Source organism: Neofelis nebulosa, chromosome 5 (genome assembly GCF_028018385.1).
Source record: "Neofelis nebulosa isolate mNeoNeb1 chromosome 5, mNeoNeb1.pri, whole genome shotgun sequence".
In the NCBI taxonomy this organism is placed as follows: Eukaryota; Metazoa; Chordata; class Mammalia; order Carnivora; family Felidae; genus Neofelis; species Neofelis nebulosa.
In genome coordinates, this window is record NC_080786.1 from 146504500 (window position 1) to 146531871 (window position 27372).

Here is a 27372-nt window from a genome sequence, read left to right on the forward strand (position 1 = left end):
TGCTTCGGATTCTGGGTCTCTCTCTCTCCCTCTCTGACCCTCCACTTGTCACTCTCTTTCTCTCACTCCTTCAAAAATAAATAAACATTAAACATTTTTTTCAAAAAAAATCGAGTCACAGAGTTTACTTACACCATTACCCAGACTGGCCCTCTGATCGGCCTGGCTTCACAGGCGTGGGCTATAGCTGATCTGGGTGCTGTGTCATCAGTCCAGAGTCCGGGGACTAAGTAGATGGCCATGCAAAATGGCTTTAAAAGAAAGGACCAGAAAGAGAGCACGACCTCCCTGGGTCTCAGGAGACTCTGTGTGTCGCATGGTGAGGGTCAAGTTAGAGGGCAGAATTTTGAATGCCTTCATTCTCTGGTTCCTTTCTGAGTACTCAAAAACCCACCTTGAGGCCAAGTGTTTTCTCTTTACTTCCTTTCTTCCCTGTATTACCAGCCTGTATGTCGCACATCCCTCTGGCTCACCTTTAGAGATGGACCCGCCAAGCTAAGACCGCAGTATTGGGAAGTGCGGGGCACGGGGAGAGACCTGAATCGGCTCTTACTTTACCGTGTACCAGTTGTATTCCTTGGACAGATACCTTAAACTCGTCAGACTCGAGGCACCCGGAGATCCAGGGAATAGGTCAATGCTGGCAATGACTCCAGAGAGGTGGTTGGGCACCTGCCTTGAGTCTCGGTGGCCTCTGCATTCAGCCTGTAACGCGGATGTCTGTCTGCCGAATGTCTTCACAGGGGCCATCACCTTCCTGCGCTCTCTTCTGGAACCGGATCCTGTGAAGAGGCCCAATATCCAGCAAGCCCTGGCCAATCGCTGGCTTAATGAGAATTACACGGGCAAAGTGCCGTGTAACGTCACCTATCCCAACAGGTAATCGAGTGCACGCAGAGGGGGCCCTTCTCTCGGGCCACACGAGGCCGTCTTCTGAGCCCTGACCACTTCTGGGCAGGAAGCTGTGCGTGATTCAAGGAGAAGCTGCATTTCCCCTTGGCCGCCCCCTCCCCTCCGGGCCCCTACAGCCACCGACTAGCCCACCTCAGCGCACGAGAGGAAGTGTAGATGGGGCCGTCCCGTGCGGCTGTGCAGTGTGCACCCTGCATGGGTTACCCAGCAGAGGGTGGGTGGAGGCTGCCCTCCACACCCCATTCCCCTTGTCAGACGTGCCCCGGGAGCCCACGTCCTCTATCTTCACAGAGTGGCACCTCTTTCTAATTCACACAAAGGGACCATTCAGGCTTGCTGTGGCCCGAGCGAGCGGGCGCGTGTCTGTGCTGAGCGTGTCTGTGGCCGTATCTGGTTGCGTTTGTGTGTGTGCGTGTCTGTGTCTGTGAGTGTACGTGGTTGTGTTTGAGTGTGTGAGATCCATCCGTGGGCTCTCCTGCCAGCCTCGGGCAGAGTCCAGCGGGACTGCCCCTCTCCCCTTTCAGACCACCCCTTGGGCTCCTCTTCTGACACTTGTTTGCTCTGATGTTTATTTTAGCACCGAGTCCCTTGCCTCAGAACGTTGGGGTCAGGAAGAAAAGGCAGTAGGAGGGGTCAGCCGCTTCAGGCCGTGTTTCCCTGTGGACTTCCTGTGAAGGCTTCACTTTAGCAGCTTCCATGAGGAGAATGCTTTAAGGCAGGCTTGCAGGCGGGGGTCCGCGGCATGGAAATGCCGAGGGGCACCTCGTGATGGCCCACACGTCTCTGTCACTGCTGTAGTGACTACACATTGGAAAACAAGTATAAGAAAACATTAGCTTGTACTTCTTTCCTACTCATCGGACGTATTGTTAACCAACCCGAGTGAAGGCATGAGGACCCTCACCTTGGTTCCCTTAGAGCAAACATGAACACCACGAAGGTCAAATACCTTCCAGGACTGGGACCCACACGCCGGGTCCCGGGCCTGCTCACTCTAGTCTGAAGCTCAGATGAGGACAAAAGGACCACTGATGAAGGGGGGACAGAGATTTTCAAGATGTCCAGGAAGGTCTGGAAACATCCATCAAGACTTAGGAAAGCTGTCACACTGAGTTCTTCAAATAGGATGGGCAGGCAGGGCTCTGTCTTGGGGAGAAAGTTCTAGAAGAACTTAAGAGGCCGTGGGTGGAGTCCGTATCCATACCACAGAGCCAGATTTACACTCACCAGGGCTGAGGTGGTTTCACTCAGCCGCCATCTAGAATTCTAGCATTTGACTCATGAGAAGTAATTTAAACAAAGTCTAGTTACTTAGGTTACCAAGGGAACCTGGAAATAGACTGCTCGTTTCCAGCGCTGGCTCCCCTCGGCCCGTGCCTGAAACAGACACCAGAAAGATTACCTCAACGTGAGCTGGAAAGCCAAGCCGAGGAGCCATGCCTCATTACCAGGGCTCACGAAACGTGGCAGCACACAGGTATGCTGTCTGCTCAAGGAGGGGGCACTGGTGACAGCCACAGGAGTCTTTAAGCGAATGTGATCGCTGCCTAAATGAGTATAATCAATCCACTCAACATGGCAGCCGTTGGAAGGAAGTGGCTCTGGTAGTAGAAACACAGCCTGCCCCTCCCTGATGGCCACATCTTCATTTGCAAGGAGTCGTTCCGGGGCGCCTCATTCCGTAGCTTTTCCACAGGTCGCAGATAGGCATTTGTGGATTACAACTTCAACCCAGGTATCGTCTGCTGGTTTTGCCAGATCAGTGATTTTTGCATTTGGATTTGGTCAGAAGCATAAAGGCTGCATGTGAACTAGTTGGGTTGGGACCACCGTATAAGATCCTGTGTATCAAAGAAAACAGCAGCTCGCTGCCTTCTGTTTTCGTGTGGCCCGTCGCTCATTTTGTACCAGAGGCAGATTAATGTTGGTTTTTTTTTTTTAATTTTTTTTTTTTTAGTGTTTTTATTTATTTTTGAGACAGAGAGAGACAGAGCATGAATGGGGAGGGGCAGAGAGAGAGGGAGACACAGAATGTGAAGCAGGCTCCAGGCTCCAAGCTGTCAGCACGCAGCCCGACACAGGGCTCAAACTCACAGACCGTGAGATCATGACCTGAGCTGAAGTCGGACACTCAACCGACTGAGCCACCCAGGCGCCCCAATGTTGGGTTTTAAAGTGCTGGAACCAGAAATCGAAACTCTTGGGGGAGGCAGATGTTGTTTACAGTCTTTATTTTGAAAAATGTGTAAGGCAAAAAATGTGCTTTTGATAGTTCTTTTTTTTTGTTTTTTAAGGTTTTATTTTTTTAATTATTTTTGAGAGAGCGCAAGCAGGGGAGGGGCAGAGAGGGGGACAGAGGATCCGAAGCGGGCCCCACGCTGACAGCAGTGAGCCTGAGGCGGGGCTTGAACTCCCCAACGATGCAATCACGACCTCAACTCAAGTTGACCACGCTCAACTGACTGAGCCGCCCAGGTGCCCCTGGTAGTTATTTTTCTGGTTTGACCAGTACACAGATTAATGGAGTAAGAACATGTGATCAGGGAAAGGAATATAGGCTTTATTATAAAGTATATTTTACAGCTTCTCAACATACCTAGCCTCAGATTTTATTATTTTAGATGTTGTTAAAAGTGTTTTACTTGTGGGGCGCCTGGGTGGCTCAGTCGGGTGAGCATCCGACTTCGGCTCAGATCATGATCTCACAGTCCGAGAGTTCGGGCCCCACATCGGGCTCTGTGCTGACAGCTCGGAGTCTGGAGCCTGCTTCGGATTCTGTATCTTGCTCTCTCTCTCCCCCTCCCCTGCTCATGCTCTGTCTCTCTCTGTCTCAGAAATTAAAAAAAAAAAAAAAAAAAGGGTTTTACTTCTGGGAAATGGATAAAATAAAGGGCTTACGTGTTGTATCACTCTTCTGTAAAGCCTTTTGTTATGTCATTTGGGCTTCCAAGTTGATCTCCAAAAGGCAAGAGGAAAATATCTTTAAATTGTATATTTACAACTTAAACGTATAAAAGTACACTTTTTATTTATTTATTTTTTTTTTTTAAATTTTTTTTTCAACATTTTTTATTTATTTTTGGGACAGAGAGAGACAGAGCATGAACGGGGGAGGGGCAGAGAGAGAGGGAGACACAGAATCGGAAACAGGCTCCAGGCTCCGAGCCATCAGCCCAGAGCCTGACGCGGGGCTCGAACTCACGGACCGCGAGATCGTGACCTGGCTGAAGTCGGACGCTTAACCGACTGCGCCACCCAGGCGCCCCAAAAGTACACTTTTTATAATAAATGTTCAAGCCAGTCCGTCAGCAGTTTTGCCATGTGCCAGGCTAGTCTCCCTGTTCTGGGAGCAGATATTTTTATGGAGGTGACCTTGGCTGCTTTCCTCCATCTTCCTTCTGGGGCCTGGACAGTCTCCCACCCCTCCAGTTAGCTCTGCAGATGGGTGGGAGGGGAAGGAGGTCATGGGTAACACAGGAAGGAATTGGGCCAAAGCGGTCTAACACGGGATTTAATGCGAATTTACTTAGAATTGCACCTAGTGTTCCAGAACGTTTGACTAGTGACTGTATTGCCCAAAAAAGAGGAGATGATACAAATTAAATAACTGATGCTGCAGAATACCAAATATACATGCCAGTTATTGAACATGTTTTTTTATTTTTTTTTAATGTTTTATTTATTTTTGCGACAGAGACAGAGCATGAGCAGGGGAGGGGCAGAGAGAGAGGGAGACACAGAATCGGAAGCAGGCTCCAGGCTCCGAGCTGTCAGCACAGAGACCGACGCGGGGCTCGTACCCACAGACTGCGACATCATGACCTGAGCCGAAGTCGGACGCTCAACCGACTGAGCCACCCAGGCGCCCCTGAACATGTTTAAAATAGGGGCACCTGAGTGGCTCGGTTGGTTGAGCATCTGACTCTTGATTTTGGCTCGGGCCATGATCCCAGGGTTGTGACATAGAGCCCCATCTGGGGATCCATGCATGCACACGCTCTCTCTCTCCCTCTCAAATGAAAAAAAAAAAAAAAATAGTACTTTCAATCAAGAGAGTCAGCAGTGTCTTTTGGCAGAGCTCTCCTATTTCTGAAGACAGTGGACATGAAGGGCAGAGTTGGAGTGCCTGCCCACGTTTACTGACCTCTTTTCACCTCCACCCTTCTCCTAGAGAGCTCTCCCTTCCCCTGCTTGCTCCTGGGGAGAACAGGCTTCCAAGGTGTTGCTGGGTCGATTGGCCAGGGGCACCTTGCGTGGCCCTGATCTGATTGGCCAGGGGCAAGGCCATGAGGCTGTGGTCTGATTGGCCAAGGACAAGGCACACGGCAGTCATCTGATTGGCCAGGAGCAGGGTCACTCCCGTGCAGACATTACTGGGGAGTTGCCAACAATGGAGTTTTCGGCGTTAGTAAGTGCTTTGGCAAACTTCAAAAGTATTATTTTTTTAACAAAAGTTATTTTTTACCAGTAGTCCTTCTACTCCCCGCTCTCCACCCCACCACTGTGATCTAGAATTTGTGATTTTATGGGCAACAGGGCGAGGAAGGCGGATTTCGTGGTTCCTTGGGCCCGTTTTCTTTGGTTGGCACTTACTCCTATCTAGCGAGGGAGTGCTGTCATAGGTTACACGGATGGGTGGTGGAAGATGGTCAGCAGACCTAGGTCTGCCCTTGCTGCCCTATTCAGCTGGCTTGTGAATTTGGCAAGTCGTTTCCTCTTCTGTATCCCAGTGTGGAGTTGTCCTGTGTGGTTTCTCAGGGTGTTACGGTCTGAAGTCCCATAAAAAAATGTCTTCAGACCCTTGGGGGTGAGGGGTGGGTTACAGAGCTCTCGGGCCAGATGTGCCTTCCTTCTGCTCAGAGTGCCCTATCTGTATCCCTCTTAAGGGATTTAGAAAGTTCTATTTGATGATGTACGTGTTACCAACACACACACACTCTGTATTCCTCAGCCTGCTTTCGTGTTCTCCACAGCCATTTGACACATCTGTTTACTTGAGAGCCGGTGAGTGTAGAGGTTTAGCATCTAGATTCTGCGCTAGGCTGTCAGGGTTTGTATTGTGGGGCTGCAACTTCCTGCCTATGTGACCCGGGGCAAGTTACTTCATAGCTGTGGGCCTCAGTTTCTTCCATTGGCAAAATGGGGAAAATAACAGTACCCTACAGCCGCGCCCCAGACTCTTATTTGTGAATGTGGGAGCTCTTGGTGTTTCTTTAAACACAGTCTGCACTGGCTTCTGAACGCACTCCTTTGCTAACCCACCTTACACCCAACACAAGTGTAGGCTCCACCCGTGTCCAAGAAGTACATTTTTAGAAAGCAACGCCAAAGTGTAAACAAACTTGGGGACAATTGGGGAAATCTGAATACAATCCAGATATTAGAGAACACCAAGAAATTATTAAAATTTTGTTGGGTGTGTGGACGGTATTGTGATTCTGCAGGAGATGCCCTTGGATCTTAAAGGTGCACACTGGGGTGTTTAGGAATGAAATGTCATGATGTGTGTGATCCAAAATACTTGATAATAATAAATAGGCAGTAAATAAACTATATATATATATATATATATATATATATATATATATATATATATAATATAATATAAATAAGCAATAAACAAGAAACAAAGGAAGAAAATATGGCCAAGTGTTAACAGCGGTATATTCTGGTGTTGGGTGCACAAAGGGTATTTATACTGTTCCCTCGACTTTCCTGTGTGAAATTCTTCATCACAAAAAGCCAAGCGAAAGAATGAATGAGTTAACGAATGAATGAACGGGTCTGAGTGTCTCCAAGGGCCTGGGATGGGGAGGGGGGCTGTGCTTTGTGCCGCCATGTTTGTGACCCCACCAAGGAGGATCCAGAACCTCTCGGTGGCCGTGGAGAAGTGACCGGTTCTCTCTCTACGGTGCAGGATTTCCCTGGAGGACCTGAGCCCGAGTGTGGTGCTTCACATGACGGAGAAGCTGGGTTACAAGAACAGCGACGTGATCAACACTGTGCTCTCCAACCGCGCCTGCCACATCCTCGCCATCTACTTCCTCTTAAACAAGAAACTCGAGCGCTATTTGTCAGGGGTGAGTGGGGCCCTGGTGGCTGTTCTCTCTGCTCTCTGTGGAAAAAGGAGCTCTTCTGAGACCTCGAGTGTTTCTCACTTGCTGACACTTGATCTAAGCTGTTAATTTGAACTAACGGAAGGCCGAGTTTCTGAATGTGGGATAAAATAGTAGCGAAACTTGCTTCTCAGGTAGCTCGCGCTTTTTATCTGAGGTATTTTTCAAATGTCCTCCCTCGGAGTTAAGCCCTGGGCAGCACTGTGAGAGAGTCAAGCCTCTTTTCCCTTCAGTTTCTCCGTTGCCTTCTCTGCCTACCTCTTAGCTCCTTGGGTTCCCATGTTAAAGGCATTGGGGATTTCTGTGGTCGTAAAAGTTGGGGAGCAGAGCCTCTCAGGCACTGATCTCGAAAGCATGATTTAATGAGGAAGGCACTACTTACTGGTACTTCTCCGGAAGGTGAAAATGAAATTGAGCTTTGCTGGCTTGACCCCGGTGCCTTCAGTCTGGGTGACAGAGCACAGGTGTCCTGTGCCCCACGGGAGGAAGTGTGGGAGTCTTGCAGCCTAGGATGGGGGTGGACGGTGGTACCCTCATGCGTCGGTCGCCTTTGGTCTTCCGCCACAAGCAGTTCATGTGCGCCTGGGGAAGGAATTGACGTGCTTCAGTGTCTGCTTCTGACTAAATCCTCTCTCCACTTGAAAAGAATTCTGCAGACCTCTCCTGTTTCTCCTACTCCGAATAGAGGAGACTGACCAGTTCTGACGGGAGGTCAGCCTGCTAGAGAGATTGAGAATTGTCAGGAAGCCTGTCGGAAATTTGATTTCAGATCCACGGTCACGAAGGGTGACCATCACCCTGTGTATGTGGTGCCCTGAGATCTGATGGTATGGGGCTGTCAGTGTTAGGAACACGTGTAGAAAACAGAACATGAAGAACTTCTAGTGCATTTTCAGTGCTATTTAAAGTCACGTGAGAGTCAACCCAGTATCTCGCAAAAGGCTTAGAAACCTTTGGTGAGGTTTCTCGATTAGAGCTAAAATGAAAATCCGCCTACAGTTGGGGAGATGATATTCTCCCTGTCTGGCAGAAATGACCACACAATAAGGCCCAGAAGGCGAGATGGTCAGAGTGTGTCTCTTTAGCAAATGGATTTGGGAGATGTCTACAAAACATTGCTGAATAGACGCAGAGGCTCTTTGGGAGGTTTGTTGAACAGTTGGATGAGAGCGCAGGTGTTTCTAAGCTGAGTCAGCTTAGGGAATTTGCTAGATTTTGCTCCAGTGGGAAATTATCCACAGAAGTACTTTTTGGGTGAACCACCAGAGGAAAAATTGTACTCGAGAAGAAACATTCTCAACAGATAAGAGGCTTTTGAAAATAACAACGGTGTTTTATTGAGGGGTGGGATGGCACATACATGTCCCATGTAAGCCCTGCTGGGGTGACACTTCTGATGGGGACAAATCTGCAGCTTTGGGACTGGATGTGAGGGATGGTGTCCAGTCACAGGAGAGCTACTGCGGGAGAGGAATTTGAGGCCAGAAAGACAGGACCTTTGACACAGTATATTTTTTATATCATTTTACTACAAGGAATGATTAGGAGCATCTCTTGTACTGTGCCCAGGTTCTCTGTCCCTCCATGATGATGAACTTAAAGATAATTGGACTTGAAGCTACTTCTCATTTCCCTTTTACAAGAAGACCACATGCCCCCTGTTTCTTTCTTATCTTTTTATACTTTTTTTTTAATGTTTATTTATTTTTGAGACAGAGACAGAGCGTGAACAGGGGAGGGGCAGAGAGAGAGGGAGACACAGAATCCAAAGCAGGTTCCAGGCTCTGAGCTGTCGGCACAGAGCCCGACGCGGGGCTCGAACCCACGAACCATAAGATCATGACCTGAGCCAAAGTCGGACGCCCAACCGACTGAGCCACCCAGGCGCCCCAATTTCTTATCTTTTTAAATCCCTATTTGGTTATATGTTTTATGATGTACATGATATGTTAGTACAGAGGTGCATGCTTATAATTTATAAATAAATATGCATATATTATAGGTCCCTTCCTATACCTTTTCCACTCATATGGGTTCAAGGTCACACCATTTGGGGACGACTGTGGTAGAAAACAGTAAAGAATTTATTTATTTTTATTGTTTTAATTTTTTTTTTAAGGTTTACTTATTTTTGAAGGACAGAGAGACAGAGTGTGAGCAGGGGAGGGACAGAGAGAGAGGGAGACACAGGATCTGAAGCAGGCGCCAGGCTCTGAGCTGTCAGCCCAGAGCCTGACGTGGTGCTCGAACCCACGGACTGTGAGATCGTGACCTGAGCTGAAGTCGGATGCATAACCGACTGAGCCATCCAGGTGCCCCAAGAATTTAAATAGCTGTCAACTAAAAGGAAGGAAAGAGGATCAACGCACTGATTTTTTTTTCAAATGATGACTGTTACTCAAAAATTAGTTTTTAAAAAGTGCCTCCGCTGAAACTGACCATAAAATTCACAATTTCATGTTTAAAGGAAAAATTACTACTTTCCTAAGCAAACATTCTTTTGGCAGAACTTCTTTGGATGCCGATCAATAATGTGCAGGGACTTTAGGGGTTTTTTGTTTTGTTTTTTAAAGATTTTGTTTTTAAATAACCGCTACACCCAACGTGGGGCTCGAACTCACAGCCGCGAGATCAGGAGCCACACATTCCACCAACTGAACCAGCCAGGCACCCCAAGGAACTTTAGTTTTTCAAATACTTTCCTTCCTCTGTTCTGCCTCCACAGCTACAGATACGAACTTTGGTTACTCACGCTCTTCCTGAGCAATCCCTGAAGCTCTCAGGCTGTGTCTTAATTTGTCTTTGTTTCTTCCCATCTGCTGGTTTCGGCACCTCCTCTCTGCCCGGCCTGAGCATCGGCATAAAGGTTGCGTGCAAGTCTTGCAAAGCTGAGCATGGCTTTGTCTGTTGAGAATGTTCCCTGGAAACTCGGCTAATGTAGTTCCAGCTGGAGAAGGTTATTTTATTGTGTCTGTTTCACACTTAACCCTTAAAGCCTAGGACGTACCTGGTCTTGAGAACTAGGGTCTGGGCGAGTGGCTGCTTTTAACTAGGGTGAATTAATCCCCACAGACAGCTACAGCCGGTCAGCTCAGTAATTTCCACACACGGCTAATTTAACTGCCCTGTGTGCACTGTCCCGTCTATTAATCTCATCAACCAATTACTGACAACCCACGTAAAATTTTAAGACTGAAACTCGTGAACTGACAAGTAAAATACCTACCTTATCTGTCATTTCTCCCTTTCTCTCTTCGTTCTTGTTTTCTCTTTCTAAAACCAAGAAGCGTGGATTCTGTGTTGGAGAGCCTGGAAGGCCGTTCCGTGACTCTTTGTTGGTTGGTAGATGCATCAGTCATTTAATTCACCTTTCTCCACACAGGCCGGCACCTCAGTCGTGCACCTAGATCATCCTAGATATGGTTTTCTGTCATCTGTAAGCTGTGTTATGAATTGCTGTGGCTCACTGGGCAGGGGAGGGCAGGGATGCGGGCTGTTTTTCACTAAGGAAATAAGCAAGATCTGTATCTTGTTTGGTAGGTCAATAAAATGAGTTATTCTTTCGAGCTCATGTATCTGGTTTCTGCTTTCACATCTCAGAGTAGTCTTCATCGTACAGATGAAAGAACTGAGGCCAGCAAGGAGCAGTGACGTGCCCAGGGTCACCTGGCCCTGTCCTGGCAGAGCCATAACAGAAGTAGGTTGCCCGACTCTGGGTCCGGGGCTGTCCCCTCGCTGCATCATGCCTGCAGGCCACCCTCCAAAGAGGCTTTGCATTGCGATTACCTGGCTTGCCAACCAGTTTCAGCACTTTCTCAGCCAAGTGCTGGTTTAAAAATTAATGACTGCTTAATGGACACTTCTATTTCCTGTGAGTTAAGCCATGCTTTTTCCCCGCCTTTCTCCTCGGATAGAAATCTGACATCCAGGACAGCGTTTGCTACAAGACTCAGCTCTACCAGATAGAGAAGTGCAGGCCCAGCAAGGAGCCCTATGAGGTGAGTGACCCCCCTCCCCCAAAATAAAATCCAGGATCGCTTAGGAAGAGTGGGTTTCCATTTTGAGAGCAAAGTGGAAAGGAAACCGGTTATTGTGGGACAGAAAAGCAGCAAGAGACAACTGGTCACTTAACTGGGTCCCCGAAACAATGGCGTACGGCCGAGCCACTGTCTCTCAGTTGTTAGACTGTGGATCTTAGCTGTGGCTGCATGGTCGAGTCGCCGGGGGAGGGGCGCCTGGGTGGCTCAGCCTGTTAAGCGTCTGACTTGGCTTGGGTCATGATCTCACGGTTCGTGGGTTTGAGCCCCGAGTCAGGCTCTGTGCGGATAGCTCGGAGCCCGGAGCCTGCTTCGGATTCTGTGTCTCCCTCTCTCTCTGCCCCTCCCCCGCTCACTCTCTGTCTCTGTCTCTCTCAAAAATAAACATTAAAAAATATATATATAAAAAAAATGTAAACATCTGGATGCCCAGATTGCACCTCACATAATTCTCCTGAAACTCATGGGGCAGGAATGGGAAAGTGGGCGCGCGTTAGTAGTTTTTAAAGCTCCCTGGCAGATTCCATGGAGTGGCCAAGGTTGGAAACCACTGCCAGTTCTTCGAAAGGTAAAAATGAGATGCTCAAAACTGTACATGAGTGTAACGCTTGGCATCAGAAGGAGGCAGTAAAATGAGGGACAGGAAAAAGTTTTGGATGAAAACAAGTATTTCTAGGCATCCTAGGACAACTTGATGCTAGATACATACTTAAAATACCAAGATCCTTTGATTTCAAAGTACAAAGTAGTATCACTGGGCGCCTGGGTGGCTCAGTCGGTCAAGCATCTGACTTCGGCTCAGGTCATGATCTCGCGGTCTGTGATTTCGAGCCCCGTGTTGGGCTCTGTGCTGACAGCTCAGAACGTGGAGGCTGCTTCGGATTCTGTGTCTCCCTCTGTCTCCCCCCCTCCCTCGCTCATGCTCTGTCTGTCTGTCTGTCTGTCTGTCTCTCTCTCTCTCTCTCTGTGTCAAAAATAAATAAACATTAAAAAATTTTTTAAAAAAATAAGCAGTATCATTTGGCAAGTTGTACCAAATTTGGACCCCAAATATGTGCTTGGGAAGAGACTGTGCCTGGGAATCTGGATCCAGGGCCAGGGGCACAGGATGAGGGTGTCCCCCCACGCCCAACGCCCAGGACTCTTCATGCAATGCTTTGTCAAACGCGACCCCTCGGCCTTCTCAGTGATCTTCCTGGGAACCCACTTGATTTCCCCTTCGCAACCTCTGCCGTGTGCCCCAACAGTTTTTTCATTCGAGCAGAAATCAAAAGGGAGCCTTCCTCCATGCCCTACATGAGGCCGATGGGCCTGCCCACTTCTCTCTTCCGTTTTCTGTGGTCAAAGTGGTCAGTGGTGGTGACCGAGCAGTTAGTTGTCCTGGGCCCTTACAGAGACCGGCTGGGCAGAAGTGGGAAAGGCAGAAAGAGATGGCCTGGGTTCCGGAAGAGGAGGAGTAGGGGAAGTGAAGACAGTGAGCGTAGACCTCTCTCTGGGTGACGTTGGCCCCCCGCCTGAAAGATGCTGGGGTTGGGGAGGAGTGAGGGTGGGGGAAGTTGGGCAGAAATCCAGGGATGGCTGGGGTGGGGCTTAGCCTCGACCACGGCCTGGAGGCCTCCTGCCTCTGAGACAGGCTCCGGCACCTGCATGATGAGGATGCAGAGGAGTCTTTGCGGGGGTGGGTCATGCTTGGCTTTCAGGCCGAAGGCAGGAGGTGATGTCGGGACCACACTGCCCTGAGCTCCAGACCCTTCAGGCCAATTGCTTCCTCAGCTTCCTCTTGCGTGAGGGAAGGTGTCTCCAGTCCGTCGTGCCTGGAGCCCCCAGTGTCTGTCTCCAAATGGCAGCCCCACCCTCGGTATGGGGCAGGAACTCAGGAGGTACTTTTTCTCACCCCCAGAGCCAGGCCGTCCCCAAGTTCTGCCAGTGTGACTCCTCAACCTCTCAGATCCCCTCCGCCGCCTTGGTCTCTCTCCTCCCTCCCCATCCCAGCCACTGTCACCTCTGCCTCTGGCGGGGATGTCTGCCACAACCCTGACCGGTCTACCCCCTTCTCCGTGAACGCCTGGCTCTCGCTTCTCCGCACGCCAGCCGGAGCTGAGCCGTCCGCGCTCAGACGGAATCGCGTCCCTTCCCTGCTCCAGTTAGCACATGTTTACTGAGCACCTCGTGCACGCCAGGCGTGCCTCCTTAAGCTGGAAGGCACGGTCGGTGACATGGCCACCACGTCACAGATTAGACCATGGTCTGCTGGCCTCTCAAGCCTTGTCCCCTGGGCCCAAACGTGCAACCCTGCTTCTCGCTCGCTCCTGCAGGCCTTAAGACTTCTGTGCTCTCTTGGCTCCCAGCACCATGCACACCCTGCCCCTTCTTCCAGAATGTTCCCCTCAGCTCTCTTTGCTGATTACTATTTTATGTCTTCAGATTCCAAGGCAGGGTCATTTCATCCCGGACCCCATTCTCTGACCTTTGCCATCGGATCACATCTCTCCAGCACAGACTCACCCCCGCCCGCATCCTGCATCGCGGGGTTTGTCCCATGCGCATGTTTTGTTTGCTCAGGGAATGTTGGATTCACGTCTTTCTGCCACTCTGGACTGTGAGTTCCATGAGAGCGGGGACTGTCTCCCTTTTGCTCCTTACAGTATCCCTAGAGTCTACACGATGCCTGGCATTTGCTAAACGAACAAAGGAGAGAATCAAGTGGGCCTTGACCGGGGTCTCTGGTAGAATTGGATTCCCAAGGGGAGAAGGTGGAATGATCCAGGAAGGACAGCTAGCTTGACTAAAGCAGGGGAACGCCTGGAGCATAGCGTGCAAGTCGTGTTATCCTTACAGATGACCGTGCCCCGAAGCAGGGAGGGCCGTCTCACGGTCACGGGCTCTGAGCGCTTATCACCTCGGCTGGCGTGCAGAGAGTGCAGAATTCACGGCTAGGCTCCCTTGCCTCTGGATCTGCATTTGACTCTTTAGGGCCTCAAGGAGCAATGTGAACAGATGCACCCAGCGTCCCATCTGTGTGCCTTACGTGGCCTCCACTCCACTTTGCTGACGCGCATGTCCTCGGTTCCCCTCGAACCTGACCCCTGCGCTTGTTTGTTTTGAAAGCGTCTATGATGGGAAAGGGGCCTTTTCTTTCACCCAGATTATTTTCCTTGGATGATTATCTCATTTGGCCTGAAAACACACGGAGAGCGTTTTAAACATTTGTTGAAATATTTAACGGTTAGGGTTTAAATAGGAACACTAATGGGAAAAGAGCATTTCACTTGTCTGTGATCCATTTGTTTTCTCCAAACGGCAGTGATACTTGTGCTAATTAAATTACGGGCTATTACTGGATCATCCAGCCCGCCTCTGCTGGAACGTAGAGAGTGGAATGGGGCCAGCTCGGAAAAGTGTTAAGAAGATCTGAAAGGGCCCAGGTTTTCTAGGTAAAGCCCACTCAGAGCCTCCGTGGGCTTCTTTCCAGTTGCCGTCGGCTGGTCCTGGAGAAGCCGCCGAGAGGCGGATGGGTTTCAGGTCGTGCGCAGGCTGGCTGGGGAGTGAGCGAGGCCTCTGCGTTGTTCTGAGTCCCAGTTCTTTCTCTCCTCCGAGACAAAGCAGCTGAATTAAGTTGCAAAAACGTCCCCCTTGGGATTACAGTGCTGTTATTGTACGACTTTACCACGTTCTCCACCTCCTCTGCCTTTAAAGGGTAGCAGATATGTCTGTGAAAGTGGGACATGTGTCTCATCCAAGAGCACCTCGAGCATGGGCCCCGGAGACTCCTCTTCCTAAAAAAAAAAAAAAAAAAAAAAAAGAGGCCCTCAAGGACCGTGGAGATCGAGGCAGGGGGGCCAGTCATCATTTTTAAGCTGGCTTATTAAAGCCACATAGAGCCAGAGGCCATTTGTGTTACAATCTTTCCCCAAAAATGTTAATTTGTAGAGCAGTGGAAAATAGAGCGGGGAGGGCTTCTGGGTAGCACAGGGTAACGAGGCAGGCTTGGAAGAGAGCTGTGTGGAGGGCGGCAGAGGGACGGCATCAGCGTGACCAGCCGTTGGAGCAAAGTGCCACACACCGGGGGTGGGGTGGCGTGGGATGGGGGGCTTCAACAGCAGCAGTTTCACTGACTCTCAGTTCTGGAGGCCGGAAGTCTGAGATCAAGGTTGGTTCCCTGCACGGACTGTGGAGGAGAACCTGTCCCCTGCCTCCTGGCTGCTGCTGGTTGCTGACATCGTTGGGCTTCATTCCTTGGCTTATAGAAAGAAGCACCACCCGATCTCTGCCTGTACCTTCCCTTGGCCTTCTCTGTGTGTGTGCCTATGTGTCCAGTTTCTCCCTTTTATGAGAATACCAGACCCATTGCAGGAGGGCTGGGTTACCTCTGTAAAGGCAACACCAACAGGCCCCCTCCCCAAAGGCAAAAGAGAGTGAGCTTTCCATGTGCTCCTCCCCCCTTCCAAAGCATCAAAGGGGACACGATAGGCCTGTCCTGACCCTGTCTTCAAAGAAGGTCACGTGCTGAGCTCCTGGGGGTTAGGACTCTTGGGTACCAGTTTGGGGGGGGGGGGAATACGATTCCACCCATAAGAGGGGCAGTAAGCTAGAAGGTAAAATATTAAAATGTTCACTTTGTATCTTATTTCACATCTATGCAGCTTGTAAAAATAGTTTGAAATCAGATTAGACAATCAGTGCTGTTGGAAATGAAAAGGGTAGTTCCCTTTGGGGACTGGGAGAGGGCAAGGATGGGGGGGGGAGGGGGTTCCGGGTGGGGCCGGTTGGGCTCCATATCTTAATCCGGGTGGAGCTCTCATGCACATTTTTTGCTCTTGGAGAGAATGCGTTGACTGAGCAGCTCAGTCTCCTTGAGAGCACTCCTCCGTTATATGTCTTAGACTTGAATAAAATAGAGTTTCTCACCTAGAAAATCTATTCGGTGCCTGAATTAGGACATCTGCTGCCCGCTTGCATGATGGTTTAGGAGTCTCGTTTCTGGTCTCTAAACATTGAAAGGAATAATTCTCAAACCCAGAGTTGCAAGTGGTAGGGGAGAGAGAGTTTAGGGAATAAATAGCAGGTACAGCTACTCAAATTGTTGAAAATGTTGCTTTTCACAGGCCTCCCTGGACACCTGGACAAGAGACCTTGAATTCCATGCTGTGCAGGTAAGAACATGGGAGTTATGATGGGTTAGTCTGAGTTCTCTAGAGAGAACCAACAGTGTGTGTGTGTGTGTGTGTGTGTGTGTGTCTGTCTGTCTCATGCTTGGATACCCAGGGAATAGTGGATGTTTCAGCTCAAAATCCAAGGCCTTCTGGAAGCAGAATTCCTTCTCTCTCAGGACACTTCAGACTTTTTCTCTTACAGCCTTCACCTGATTGCAGGAGGCCCACCCACCTTGTGGAGGGTCATCTGCTTTGCTCAAAGCCTACTAATTTAATCCCATGTGAAAAATACCTTCACAGCAACATCTAGATTGCTGTTTGACCAAAAACTGGATACTGTGGCCTGGTCAAGTTGACACTTGAAATGAACCATCACATGTGACCCTGAGGGCTGGTGGATCTCTGCTTAGGGCTCTGGATTCTACATACCTCCTTCCTTGTCCTGAATTAAAACGCAGAGTCCGATGGTGAGTGGGTTTATCAGAATCCCTTCAGATCAGACAGGTGCTTTCTTTGTTGACCATTTTTAATTGTCTTGCTGTCGCTGCACACTGGGCTGTGCATTCATGTTTTTACCTATATGAGAAGTGGGGTTTGCAACAGTCCAGAGCTTCCCAGCTTAGTGGCCTAATTTATGAACGAAGTCCTCTTTTTCTCAGCTGCATTGTGTTTTTCCCGTGGCAAAATCAGGTCTCTGTGGCTTTTCCAAAGCAACCGGCAGGCAATGCCTGGGCACCTGGGCCGCCCCAGGTATTCACGATCCACACCTGATTCTGACGTTCCAAACAGTCACATGAGGTTAGCTCGTCAGCAAGGGGACAGCAGGCTCCAGAAGAGCCCGTGCTGAGCTGGACTGTCATCCAAAGAAAACAGCTTCAGCTCACCTGCAGACCCCAGGCTCTTGGCTGCGGCATCACGCCATCCGTGGTCAGTTTCCACCGCGTGAGGGTGCAAGGCAGCTCTTATGCAGCCCGGGGTGGGGAGGAGGTGTGGCCGCCCCTGTCCCTGTGAAATGGCTGCGTTGGCCTTTCAGACTGTGACGCAGATGAGATGTGAGGCTCATGTTTATGCCTGAAGAACTGACTTTCGGTTGCAGGTGGGGAAACACTTCTCTCAAGGGGCCGTGTGCTGCTGATGTGTACCCTGCTGTATCTATAGGAGCAGAGCTGGGGAGGAAGGGGGAGGGCTCTCGCTCTTTGGAACGCAGGAGGCTGGAGTCACAGGGACGAGCCCAAAGGGACCGGCTCTGGAGCTCAGATGTCAGAGGCCAAGAACCTACTTTTCTCCAGAAAGCCCCATGCAGCACCACTCCCTGGCTTCTTCCTCTCTTCTACCAAACAGTTGTGACACTGTAAGAGTCTTGAGTAGACAAACCTTTGTGAGGCCACATTTTTTTTGTTGTTTTAATGTTTATTTTTGAGACAGAGACAGAGACAGAGACAGCACAAGTAGGGGAGGGGCAGAGAGAGAGGGAGACCCAGAATCTGAAGCAGGCTCCAGGCTCTGAGCTGTCAGCACGGAGCCCGATGCCAGGCTCGAACTCACAAACCGCGAGATCATGGCCTGAGCCGAAGTCGGATGCTTAACCTGAGCCACCTGGGTGCCCTGAGGCCACATTTTCAAAGTGTCCGGTTTAGTAAATGTCCGTGCACATGTGCAGTGGGTAGAAAGTGGTTTAAAGAAAACCGGAAGCTGTTTTGTGTGGGGCTGGCTTCTGGGGCCTCATGTGGCCCCCTCTCCGATCTGCCTTGGGGAGTTTGGGAGGCGGGGTGGGTGTGGGGAGCACATGAGACTCAGAAGAAAGCCAAAGAGACCGTGCAGGCAGCCGGATTGCTGGGAGGGGAGCACGGGAGTGGGTGTAGGCACATCGAAGGGGAAATATAATGAGTCCCTCTGAAGATCTGTTTCTGTTACATAAGGTGCTTTAGCATCCTGCTCCCTGGAAGATCTCTTGTGGAGAAAATAGGGTATGCAAATGAAAAGGTATAATGGGATGATGGGTTGCATTTGGTCACCTGTGCCTGGAGGGCGCTGAGATTGGCTGGTTGTACAAACACATGTCTTGTGTGGGCTGGTGACCCATCCACACGGACTCATCCAGCCGTGTGTCCCTGGCAGGGGTCTCTTGGGTGGTGGATTCTTGGCATGCCCGTAAGAAACTGGTAACTATGAAATCACCCATTCTTTGGGCTGGACAAGGGTGTTCTGGGAGCTTTTGGAGAAAACACCCGGGTGCAGGATCCTGGGATGAAGTTCAACAGGGTGGCTCCAGCAGGGTTCCTGAGGTCATTTCCCCATCCCTCTGCCCCCGTAGCAGGCTTTCTGTTTGGTGCTATCCCTTTGTCAGTTCCCAGAGAGGTTTTTTAGAGCCAACGTTGGGCTCTTTCTACAGGGAATTCACGTCCTGTACACCTCTCAGTGCTGATGAACTCTAGCTGGGTGGTGATGCTGGCCCCCCAGAAACTTTGCATCTTGATCCTTTGGCTTTGGAGAACCCAAAGAGAGTTGGGGAGGGGCCAAGATGAAGCCATGAAGCCAAAGGCAGAGCAGCTTCCTCTAAAGTGTAGGGATCACGGAGCACCCCGAAGGAAGCTGTACTCGTCATTCTTTTTTCTTTTTTAAATGTTTATTTGAGAGAGGAAGAGAGCGAGAGACGGAATGTGAGTGGGGAAGGGGCAGAGGGCAGGGGGGACACAGAATCAGAAGCAGGCTCCAGGCTCTGAGCTGTCAGCACAGGGACCAACACGGGGCTTGAACTCACGAACCATGAGATCACGGCCTGAGCCGAAGTCAGACGCTCAACTGACTGAGCCACCCAGGCGCCCCTGTACTCACTATTCTAGAAAACAATCCTGAAAAGGGCGGGGGGGGGGGGGGGGAGGATCTGCAATTTTGTCTTTTCTTCCAAACACTGTTTTACGTGGTTTCGTAGAAGTGCATTCAGTTTCTTTTTTACCATTTAAAGTGTAAACAGGTGGAACTGGTGATTTTCCTCATTAGAACAGAGACAGGAAGAATAGCACAAGAGGAAGAGATTTTACCAGACTTTTCAGGACAAGCCTGTCACGTCCCTTCGATGCTTGGGGCACAAGGGGGGGTGTGACAGCTCGTTCCCCTTTGCCTTAGAGAAGGGGGCTGTTGGGGGGGGTCACAGAAACCAGGAGAGGGATGCGGCCTTGACCCAGATGGTCTGGAGCAGGTGGCCCCCTTTCCCGTTCGTAGCATTCTGCCTAATGACCTGGGGCTCAAGCCTCCTCCCGAGAATCCCGGATGCCCACCTGGAACCCTGGGACTACAGCCTGGTCCCTGTCCCTCACCGGCCCCTGTGTCTGCCTTTCTCTCTGCCCCGGACTCGTCCTGCCCCAGGCTTCCAGAGGGCGTGAGTTTTCACTCGGCTCCCAGATGAATTATTCAACCTGCTTCTGGCTGTTTGCTGGTCCGTGATGGGGTGACAGCTGTGCTTTGTCCCAGGTCATGCTCTCAGTGCAGCACCTGGCACTCGATGTCCCGTAAAAGGCTCTTCGGATGCTGGGGAGGGAGTTTGCGAAGCTTCACCCCTCCTCTCTTCCCTCCTCAGCCCTCCACTGGGGATGGCCACGGCAGCCCAGGCTTGGGGCCCTAAGGCACTGGGGCCCTCACGGTGACCCTCAGGGTTGGCGTGGCACCCCCACTTCCCATTCCTCCCCTGCCGTTTTCTCTCACCCGCCGATTGGGCATCAGGAACCCCCATCTGGACAGGCTTTGAAAATCCCCATTGGAAGGGGCTGTGCGAGCCCAAGGAGAAGCTTCCTGGAGAAGCTTTTCAACAACATCAATGAGGAGCTGATGAGCTCTCTTGAATTGTAAATATTCTTCACGTTTAAGGCAAAAACCGTGAATCTGGTGGTGAGGTCAGGGATGCGGTTGAATCTGTTGAACAGTAAACATCAAAGTCTTTACGGCTGGAGAAGAAACTTCTGAGTGGTATCGCCCTTCCCAGAAGCTGGAACGCAATTTTAATTCAGTTTGGTTTCTACTGGCTTTTTTTTTTTTTTTTTTTTTACATTTCAATAAGTATTAAGTCTTCTCTATGTGCTTGGCTTTATGCCAGAGGCTGTGGGGTTGAAGATACATAAAATAGTAAAATTCACTCCAGTCAGAGGGACACAAGTGACACATAGTGATGTAAGCAAGGGCTTGCATGACCGAGGGTGGAAAAGGGTCAGAAACTCACCCAGGATGGCACAGGGCTCCTGGGGTTGCCGTCCACCTCCTTGGCCTGACTGAACACACAAGAGTAAACATTAAGATAGAAATGGTTATGTTTCATTTGCGAAGTTACCTTTGCAAAACCACTGCTGTGAGCAAAATCCTAGAGCCCTATTCTGAGTAAGACCACAGACTTCCAGAAATCCTCATGTGTTTTGCCTCAGTTCCTTCATCTTGTTCTAGAACAATTGACCTCCTAGGGATGAACTTGCCCTTGCTGGAACACCTTGAAATAGGGCCGTGCGGGGAGCTGGGGATGACAGAAGCCTGCTTGTGGCCCAGGGAGAGGGAGGTGGGTTCCCTGGGGCATCTGCTGGGCCTCTGCTCCTCCCTTGTTCAACGTGCAGCTGAGAACGGAGTTTTGAGAGGCTGGGGTTTCTCAAATCCACTTGGATAACTCTTCAAAGGGGAGTCACATTGTATATGTCTGTGTGTCTGAGTACATGTGTTTACTTCTGACTTGAAGGATGAAAAACCCAAAGAACAAGAAAAGAGAGGGGATTTTCTTCATCGGCCATTTTCCAAGAAGCTGGACAGGAACCTCCCCTCCCACAAACAGCCCTCAGCCTCGCTCATCACGCACATTCAGAACACCAAAGCCCTGCTGAAGGACCGGAAGGCCCCCAAGTCCAGCTTCCCCGACAAAGGTGGGTCAGCTCCAGGTACAGTCTAGACCACTCGTGTTAAGCTGCACGGCCATGCGTACCCCTCCCGGGTGGCTGTGCGGACCCCCTGGGACATACACGATTCCTGTGCCCTGGGAAAGCAGTGAACACACCCAAGGCAACCCAAGAACACTGGAGGTCCAGATGGGGTGGCATTGGCCACCCGTGCAGGCAGGGTTTGAGGAAGCAGAGGTGGGGTGCATTGCATTGTGGGAGCAGAGATCAGGGTGTAAGGTATTTCAGGAGTAGGGATTGGGGTGCACAGTGTTATGGAACGAGGGACAGGTGTTCATTGTTGCAGGGACAGAAATTGGGGATTGGCGGCATGGTGTGGCGAGAGCCTGCCCAGAATAGCGAACACCTAGAGACACTGAGGCGTGGTTGATGGAGTCTGGGCTCTGGGGTGGGGCTGGGGGTGCTCAGAGCCAGCTCTGTGGCTTATTGTGGGTTAAGCTCCTTACCCTTAGAGGACCAAAATTGGTTCCCTTACTGGCAAAAGGAAGCCCACCCGTTGGAGCTACTGGGTGGATTAAATGAGATACATAGGTTGGCTTGTCCGCCTCTTTCAGAGTGTGGGACATCAGGTAACTGATAAATGCGAGGCTCTCTCCTCCGGGACAGCACTGAGGGACGTGGGGGAAGCAGGAAAGTGTTGGGGAGGTTGCAACAGCACCGAGGACTAGAGGTGTTACCCTAAGAGAGACCTGGTTCTCAGCCAGAGAGGAAAATTCCATTTGATTCCGTTTCCTTCCTGAGGTTTCAGAAAGGCAGGGGGTCTCACAGGATGACTCTGCTTGTCCCTCCTGAGTGATTCTCCTTTCTGGCTTTGTAACCAGCAGCAAATTCAGGCCCTTGACGGAGACATCCCACGGATGTCCCCAACAAAGTCTAGGTCAGTGCTGATGCGTTGGATAACTTTGCCACCCCAGAGCTGGATTCGATTCCTGGCAGTTTCCTGGGCCAAGTATCATTTGTTTCTTCGAGTTGTTCCTTCTGAGAGCATGTTAGCTTAGAAGCGTGGACGCCCTATGTAATTGCTAAGACCGAACTCTCGCCATGGGGCAAGCACTGTGTCGAGCTCTCAGCTCACCCCAGTGAGCTTATTCTCACCTCTGTTTCTGAAGCAGTGGAAATAGGCAGAGAGAACTGGCCGAAGTCAGAGAGCTCATACGTGGCAGAGTCCAGATTTCCAACCTGGCCGCCTGGCTCCAGAGCTTTCTCTCCTGACTGGCGCAGGCCCCTGCGTCCTGATAGGGATGGAAGGCGAGGAGCCAGCCGGTGCGCTCACAGGGCGGGGCTGATGACCAGGTCCTTCCTGCCCAGGGTGATGGAGTGTGCCGGCCAGGGCCCTGGGGGGCTGACTCTAGATGGAGATTAGCAGGGCGAATGTGGGAGGCTTCCTCTCAGGATCTACATCACCCGGAGAAGGGAAGAACGCAGGACTGGGCAGAGGGGGACCCTGGGCCACAAATTTGGAGGACACGGCCATCGCAGGAAGGGGAGGGGACGAGATGCCGCGGTGCCCGGCTGTCACACCGGATTCGTCAGCCGCCGATGAAATTTTGCTTCTCTCTGCTGGTGACTCTCAGGCACCTGTGGTGGCCTGAGGAGGCGATTTATTTTGGGATCTGTGCATTTATTTATATGAGGCCACGAGGATGCCCTATGCCCTCGGCTGCTCCTGAATCACTCTGCTTCTTCCTGTAGCTGAGCCTCGACGGGGGCCTAGAACACGCGATGGTAGAAAAGCCAAGCTAAGAGCTCGTTCTGCAGGAACTTGGCTCTGCTTCCCTCAGCTTCAGATCTGTGGGGTTTCCCCTCTCTTTTCTGGCACAGTCCGCAACCCTGGATTCCGGTCTGTGCCAATTTGAGATGGAAGCCAGGGGGATTGGCTCATCGCCCTCAAGATATAGATGAGGACTGTTTCACCCCTTCAGAACCGGATGAGGCCCCGGTAAGATCAGGAGTCAGGAGGGAACCTTATAAAGGAAGTCGATTCGGACACTTACTACATACGGGTGAGCCAGGAGGACATTCAGCTGAGGGACACGAGCCAGTCACCGAGGACAGATGCCGTAGACTCCGCTTATATGGAGCACCCGGCGACGTCAGGTGCATCGACAGAAAGTCCAATGGAGGTTGCCAGGGGCTGGGAATGGGTGTTACTGCCAAGTGGGTACGGAGTTTTTAGATTCCCAACACGAAGAGTTTTGTTTCACGGCAGTGTGAACGTACTTAACACTACTGAACCATCCACTTAAAAATGGTTAAGATGAGAAATTTATGTTACGTATTTTTTTTTTTTAACCACAATTTGAAAAAAAAAAAAAAAAAAAAAGCACGAGGGAAACCCTCCTTCCAGTGTTGGCTATCTGAGGACCAAGTTCACGGGTCCTGGGCCGGGTGTGCTCCTAGCAGTTTGGTGGCGTTCTTCTGAGTCGGGTACCTTTTTGATTCAAAGACTCGTTGGCAGGGTCCCGCATGTTAGGCAGCCAGGAGGAGGGCAGATGTTAAGGTGGTGCCGTGGGCACGTCAGAACTCGGGAGGCCTCCTGTCTCCGGCCTTCTGTCCCCTCCATTCTAGAAAGAGCAGCTGGTCCCCTGTGGGGAGCGCTGGACGCGGGGGCCCTTTGCTTCTTGCTTCCTTCTGGCCTCCCCAGGAATGGTCTGTCTCGGTGAAGCAGGAGGGCCCTTCTCACCGCTGTCCTCATGGTCTCCTCTGCTTTCTCGCGTGCAGATTCCTTCGGCCGCCGCAGTATCTTCCGCAAGACCTCAGACTCCAATTGTGTGACTTCTTCTTCCATGGAGTTCATCCCCGTCCCACCCCCCAGGACCCCCAGGATCGTCAAGAGACCGGAGCCCCCTCCGCAGGGCCCTGGGGGCCCTGGCATCCCCCTCAAGGAAGACCCCCCGGTGCTGGATATGGTGCGCTCCTTCGAGTCCGTGGACCGCGAGGACCACTCTGAACCACTGTCCCCGTCTCATCACTATCGGATTCTAAGCTCACCTGGGGGCTTGGCCCGCGGGAATCCCGGTGAGCGGACGCTCTCCCCGGCCCTGCTGCCCGGAAGCCTGTCCCCTCTGCAGACTCCTTTGCATCCCACTCTGGTCTCCTTTGCTCACGAAGAGAAGAGCAGCCCCCCGAAGGAGGAGGGCGTGTGCTCCCCACCTCCGGCTCCCAGTAACGGTGCCACGCAGCCGCTGGGGAGCCCGAATTGCGTAAAGAGCCGCGGCAGGTTCCCCATGATGGGCATCGGACAGATGTTGAGGAAGCGACAGCAGAGCCTGCAGACCCCCGCAGACCGGCCCCTGGAGGCCAGCATGCCCCCCCTGCAGCCCATGGCCCCCGTGAGCCTCTCCTTCGACATGCCTGATGGGGTCAAAGGCCAGTGCTAACCCAGGCCAGTGGCGGGATTCTGGGTGTTTCTAAGGACAGCGGTGGAACAGAGCTCCTCACATCTGTCAGGGTGTGAAGATTGAAAGGCCTCATGGGAACCTCCTTCAGGGTCTCACCGCCCCCTGCCACGGAATGTCCCCACTGTGAACCGCTAAAACCCACAGACCCAAAGCCTGCACCCCCCAGGCTCGCGTAGGGACCCTGGAGTCGCTGGGATTTACAAGGAGGGGTGGTTACAGGTGCGGTTTCAACCAGTTGTGTCCTCCTTCTGCCCACCCACCCACGACCCTCTGCCCACCTCCCACTGCTGGGCTGCTAGGTGAAAACCCCACACCGGCCGCTGAGCTCTCGGATCACAGACTGTTATGAGATCTTTCCTCACTTTGTGATCTTCTCAGCAGTCAGCCAGTCACCCGGGGACTGAAGGCAGCATCGCAGAGTGGCTTGTCCAGGCCACTGCTCCCCTTCCTCTCGCAGACCGTGGTCGCTGGTGAGCCTGCTGCCTGAGGAAGACAGGAAGCAACACCACCCCCTCTGAGTGGAAGGGGGCATCCGGGCAAAGACCGATCCAAATGATGGGGACCCTGGTGAAAGGAAGGGGCCAAAGGGACACGCCTTTGCCATCTTTTTTGGTTGACCTTGCTAATGGTTGAATGATCTTTTCCCAAGATGGTGTTTCTTTATGTGATGTCAAATTGAAGTAACATAATTAAAAAAACAACCCGGCTGGAGAGACCATGAGAAGCGATTCTACCAAATTCACGTTTTCGCGCAAGGATAAGCGTGGAGGGCACGAAAGCTCTCCCACGTGATGTTTTCAGTGGCCCGTGGCCTCCCGTGGCCTGCAGGAGGGCTTGATCGCAGCTGGCCCCGTGTCCCTCCCGTTTTGTCAACATGACCTGATCCTTCTGGAAGGCATAGGACATGGCCACAGCTGGTTATTTAGGAAGAGAAAAGGTTGAGGTTGAATTTGGATGCGTTTGGAAGGCACCGTTACCTCTGTGCAGTGCGGCTTTCAAGCTGCCAAGATAACAAGGGTGGCTTAGAGCTGAGTTCATTTGCTGTGAGCTGTGAGAGGGCTTGCCTGGCGGGGATCGTGTTCAAAAACTCAGCACCGTATCCTCTTGGAGGAAAGCAGCGTTCCTCAAACACGCTTAGAGTCCGCGCTGTTTTCACGCCTTTCGTCAAGGATCGAACCAAAGATGCGTCTCCGGTTCTGTGTCCACGCCATCCCCGTGTGCGCATTTTGTGGACCTCAGTGTTGTCTGACCGTGTCTAGCAGGAGCTTGCTGGGGTCCGTCTCCTCTCAGGGCCCCGGGCCCTGGCACTTGGTGGCGACCACCGGTCATGAGCAAAATTGGAGAAAGAGGAGGAATTGGCACAGGCCGGATAGCGGTTAGCTCGGGAGACAGGTGACACAGTGGCTTGGGGTCTTCAGCTGTTGACTGGCGCAGGCGTGAGCAGACCCACAGCTGTGGTCACCCCGGGGCTTGCCCGCTGGTTCGGAAACAGGCCTCGGCCCTTGAGAACAACAACGCCTGCCTTTGTTTCCCCTGGCAACCAGCCCGTGCCAGAGAGCCCTGAGGTGCTTCCTCAGCTTTTCTCCTTTAGCAGCGGTGACCTCCTCCTGCCCCACACGTTTCTGGCTGAGCAAGGAAAAGCGTGGCTATTTGGCTGACTCTAGAAGCCACTGAGATGCCCGGGCCCGGCTGACTTCGCAAGACCTGGAGCTGCTGTGTCCCACCTCGATGGGATCATCCCGGTGCTGGGGCTTGCTAGGAGGGAGCCAAGCTCCTGGCTGTGGTGTCGTTCTTCTGTGTGGCTCCAGACCGGGTTCCAGAACTTTCCATTGGAAGTGGCACTTGTTAAGCAGAGAGAAGAAAAGCATCTGAAAGCGGCCTCTCTCCACTTGACACGAAGCGTGTCTGGTTTCCGACCAGCGAAGGAACCCTTTTCGAACATGGCTGCTGGCTTCAAGTGTCGTGCTCTGCCGATTCGCCGACTCGCGGGCTGTGTCCCTGTGCCTTGTGAACTTCTCTCCCCTTATGTCTCTTCCTTGTATTGTACTTTCCTTGAGAACACGAGTGTTTTTTCCGTATCGCTGTCAATTAAGCTCATTGGGACATGCTTTCTGTTCCTCGATTCAGGAACAGCCGCAGACCGTCGTACGACTCACGGACCGTGTCACCATTGGTAGCTTGAACTGTGAACTCAGGTTTATTCCAGACCCAGTGAGAGGTGAGAGTGAGGAAGGGGGGAGGGGTCAACTGTATTTTTTTGTATGTGAGCACCTGACAAATCTATGAAACCGAATGAAAGAGGAAATGTTAAATTCTTTATTATTTTATTATATTTATATGGGAAACTGGACCTTTGGTAAGTACAAAGTATGTTGTCTGTTTGACCCATGACTGTCTCTCATTAGTGTGTGCCCATGACCTCAGTCAGCCTGTAGTCACTGACAGAAATGACTGAACTGTCACCGTGTGAAGTCCAGGAGGAAAAGTCCACTTTATTGTATGATTTGGTCGTAAGTAAGGACTGTATTTATGTCACCATTAAGTATATGTACTTTTATAATGACTGTGAAATACACTATTCCCTCACCATGACTGCTTCATTCACTTGCATTTGACACATCTCCAAACACTGAGTATGCTGCAATCGCTGAGCTGTCTTCTATGTAAAGTCCTTGGCCTTGCAACTGACAGGATACGGTGGGAATCGCGCTGCGGGGTGTTTGAGGGCATCTTCTGCCCCTACATCACTGCTTCATTTCAGCTGCAGCACGTGTGATCTAAGAAGTCTCCTTGGACCGGCACACAGCGAATGGCGGTGCAAGAGA

At 51.3% G+C, this 27372-nt stretch overlaps 1 protein-coding gene across 2 annotated transcripts in view; it reads left to right on the forward strand.

The window, feature by feature from the left end:
• The window catches only part of HUNK (hormonally up-regulated Neu-associated kinase), a 111785-nt gene extending 84649 nt beyond the window's left edge, over window positions 1–27136 (forward strand). Inside the window, exons 6-11 of one of the 2 annotated variants that reach the window (XM_058731864.1) lie at window positions 744–879; window positions 6830–6992; window positions 10943–11026; window positions 16171–16218; window positions 20933–21113; window positions 23868–27136. In XM_058731864.1, the coding sequence (XP_058587847.1) occupies window positions 744–879; window positions 6830–6992; window positions 10943–11026; window positions 16171–16218; window positions 20933–21113; window positions 23868–24526 (1271 nt within the window). In that variant the 3' untranslated portion in view covers window positions 24527–27136. The remainder of the gene's footprint in view (window positions 1–743; window positions 880–6829; window positions 6993–10942; window positions 11027–16170; window positions 16219–20932; window positions 21114–23867) is intronic. The other variant, XM_058731865.1, reaches the window with a different exon arrangement.
• Window positions 27137–27372: the final 236 nt, after the last annotated feature.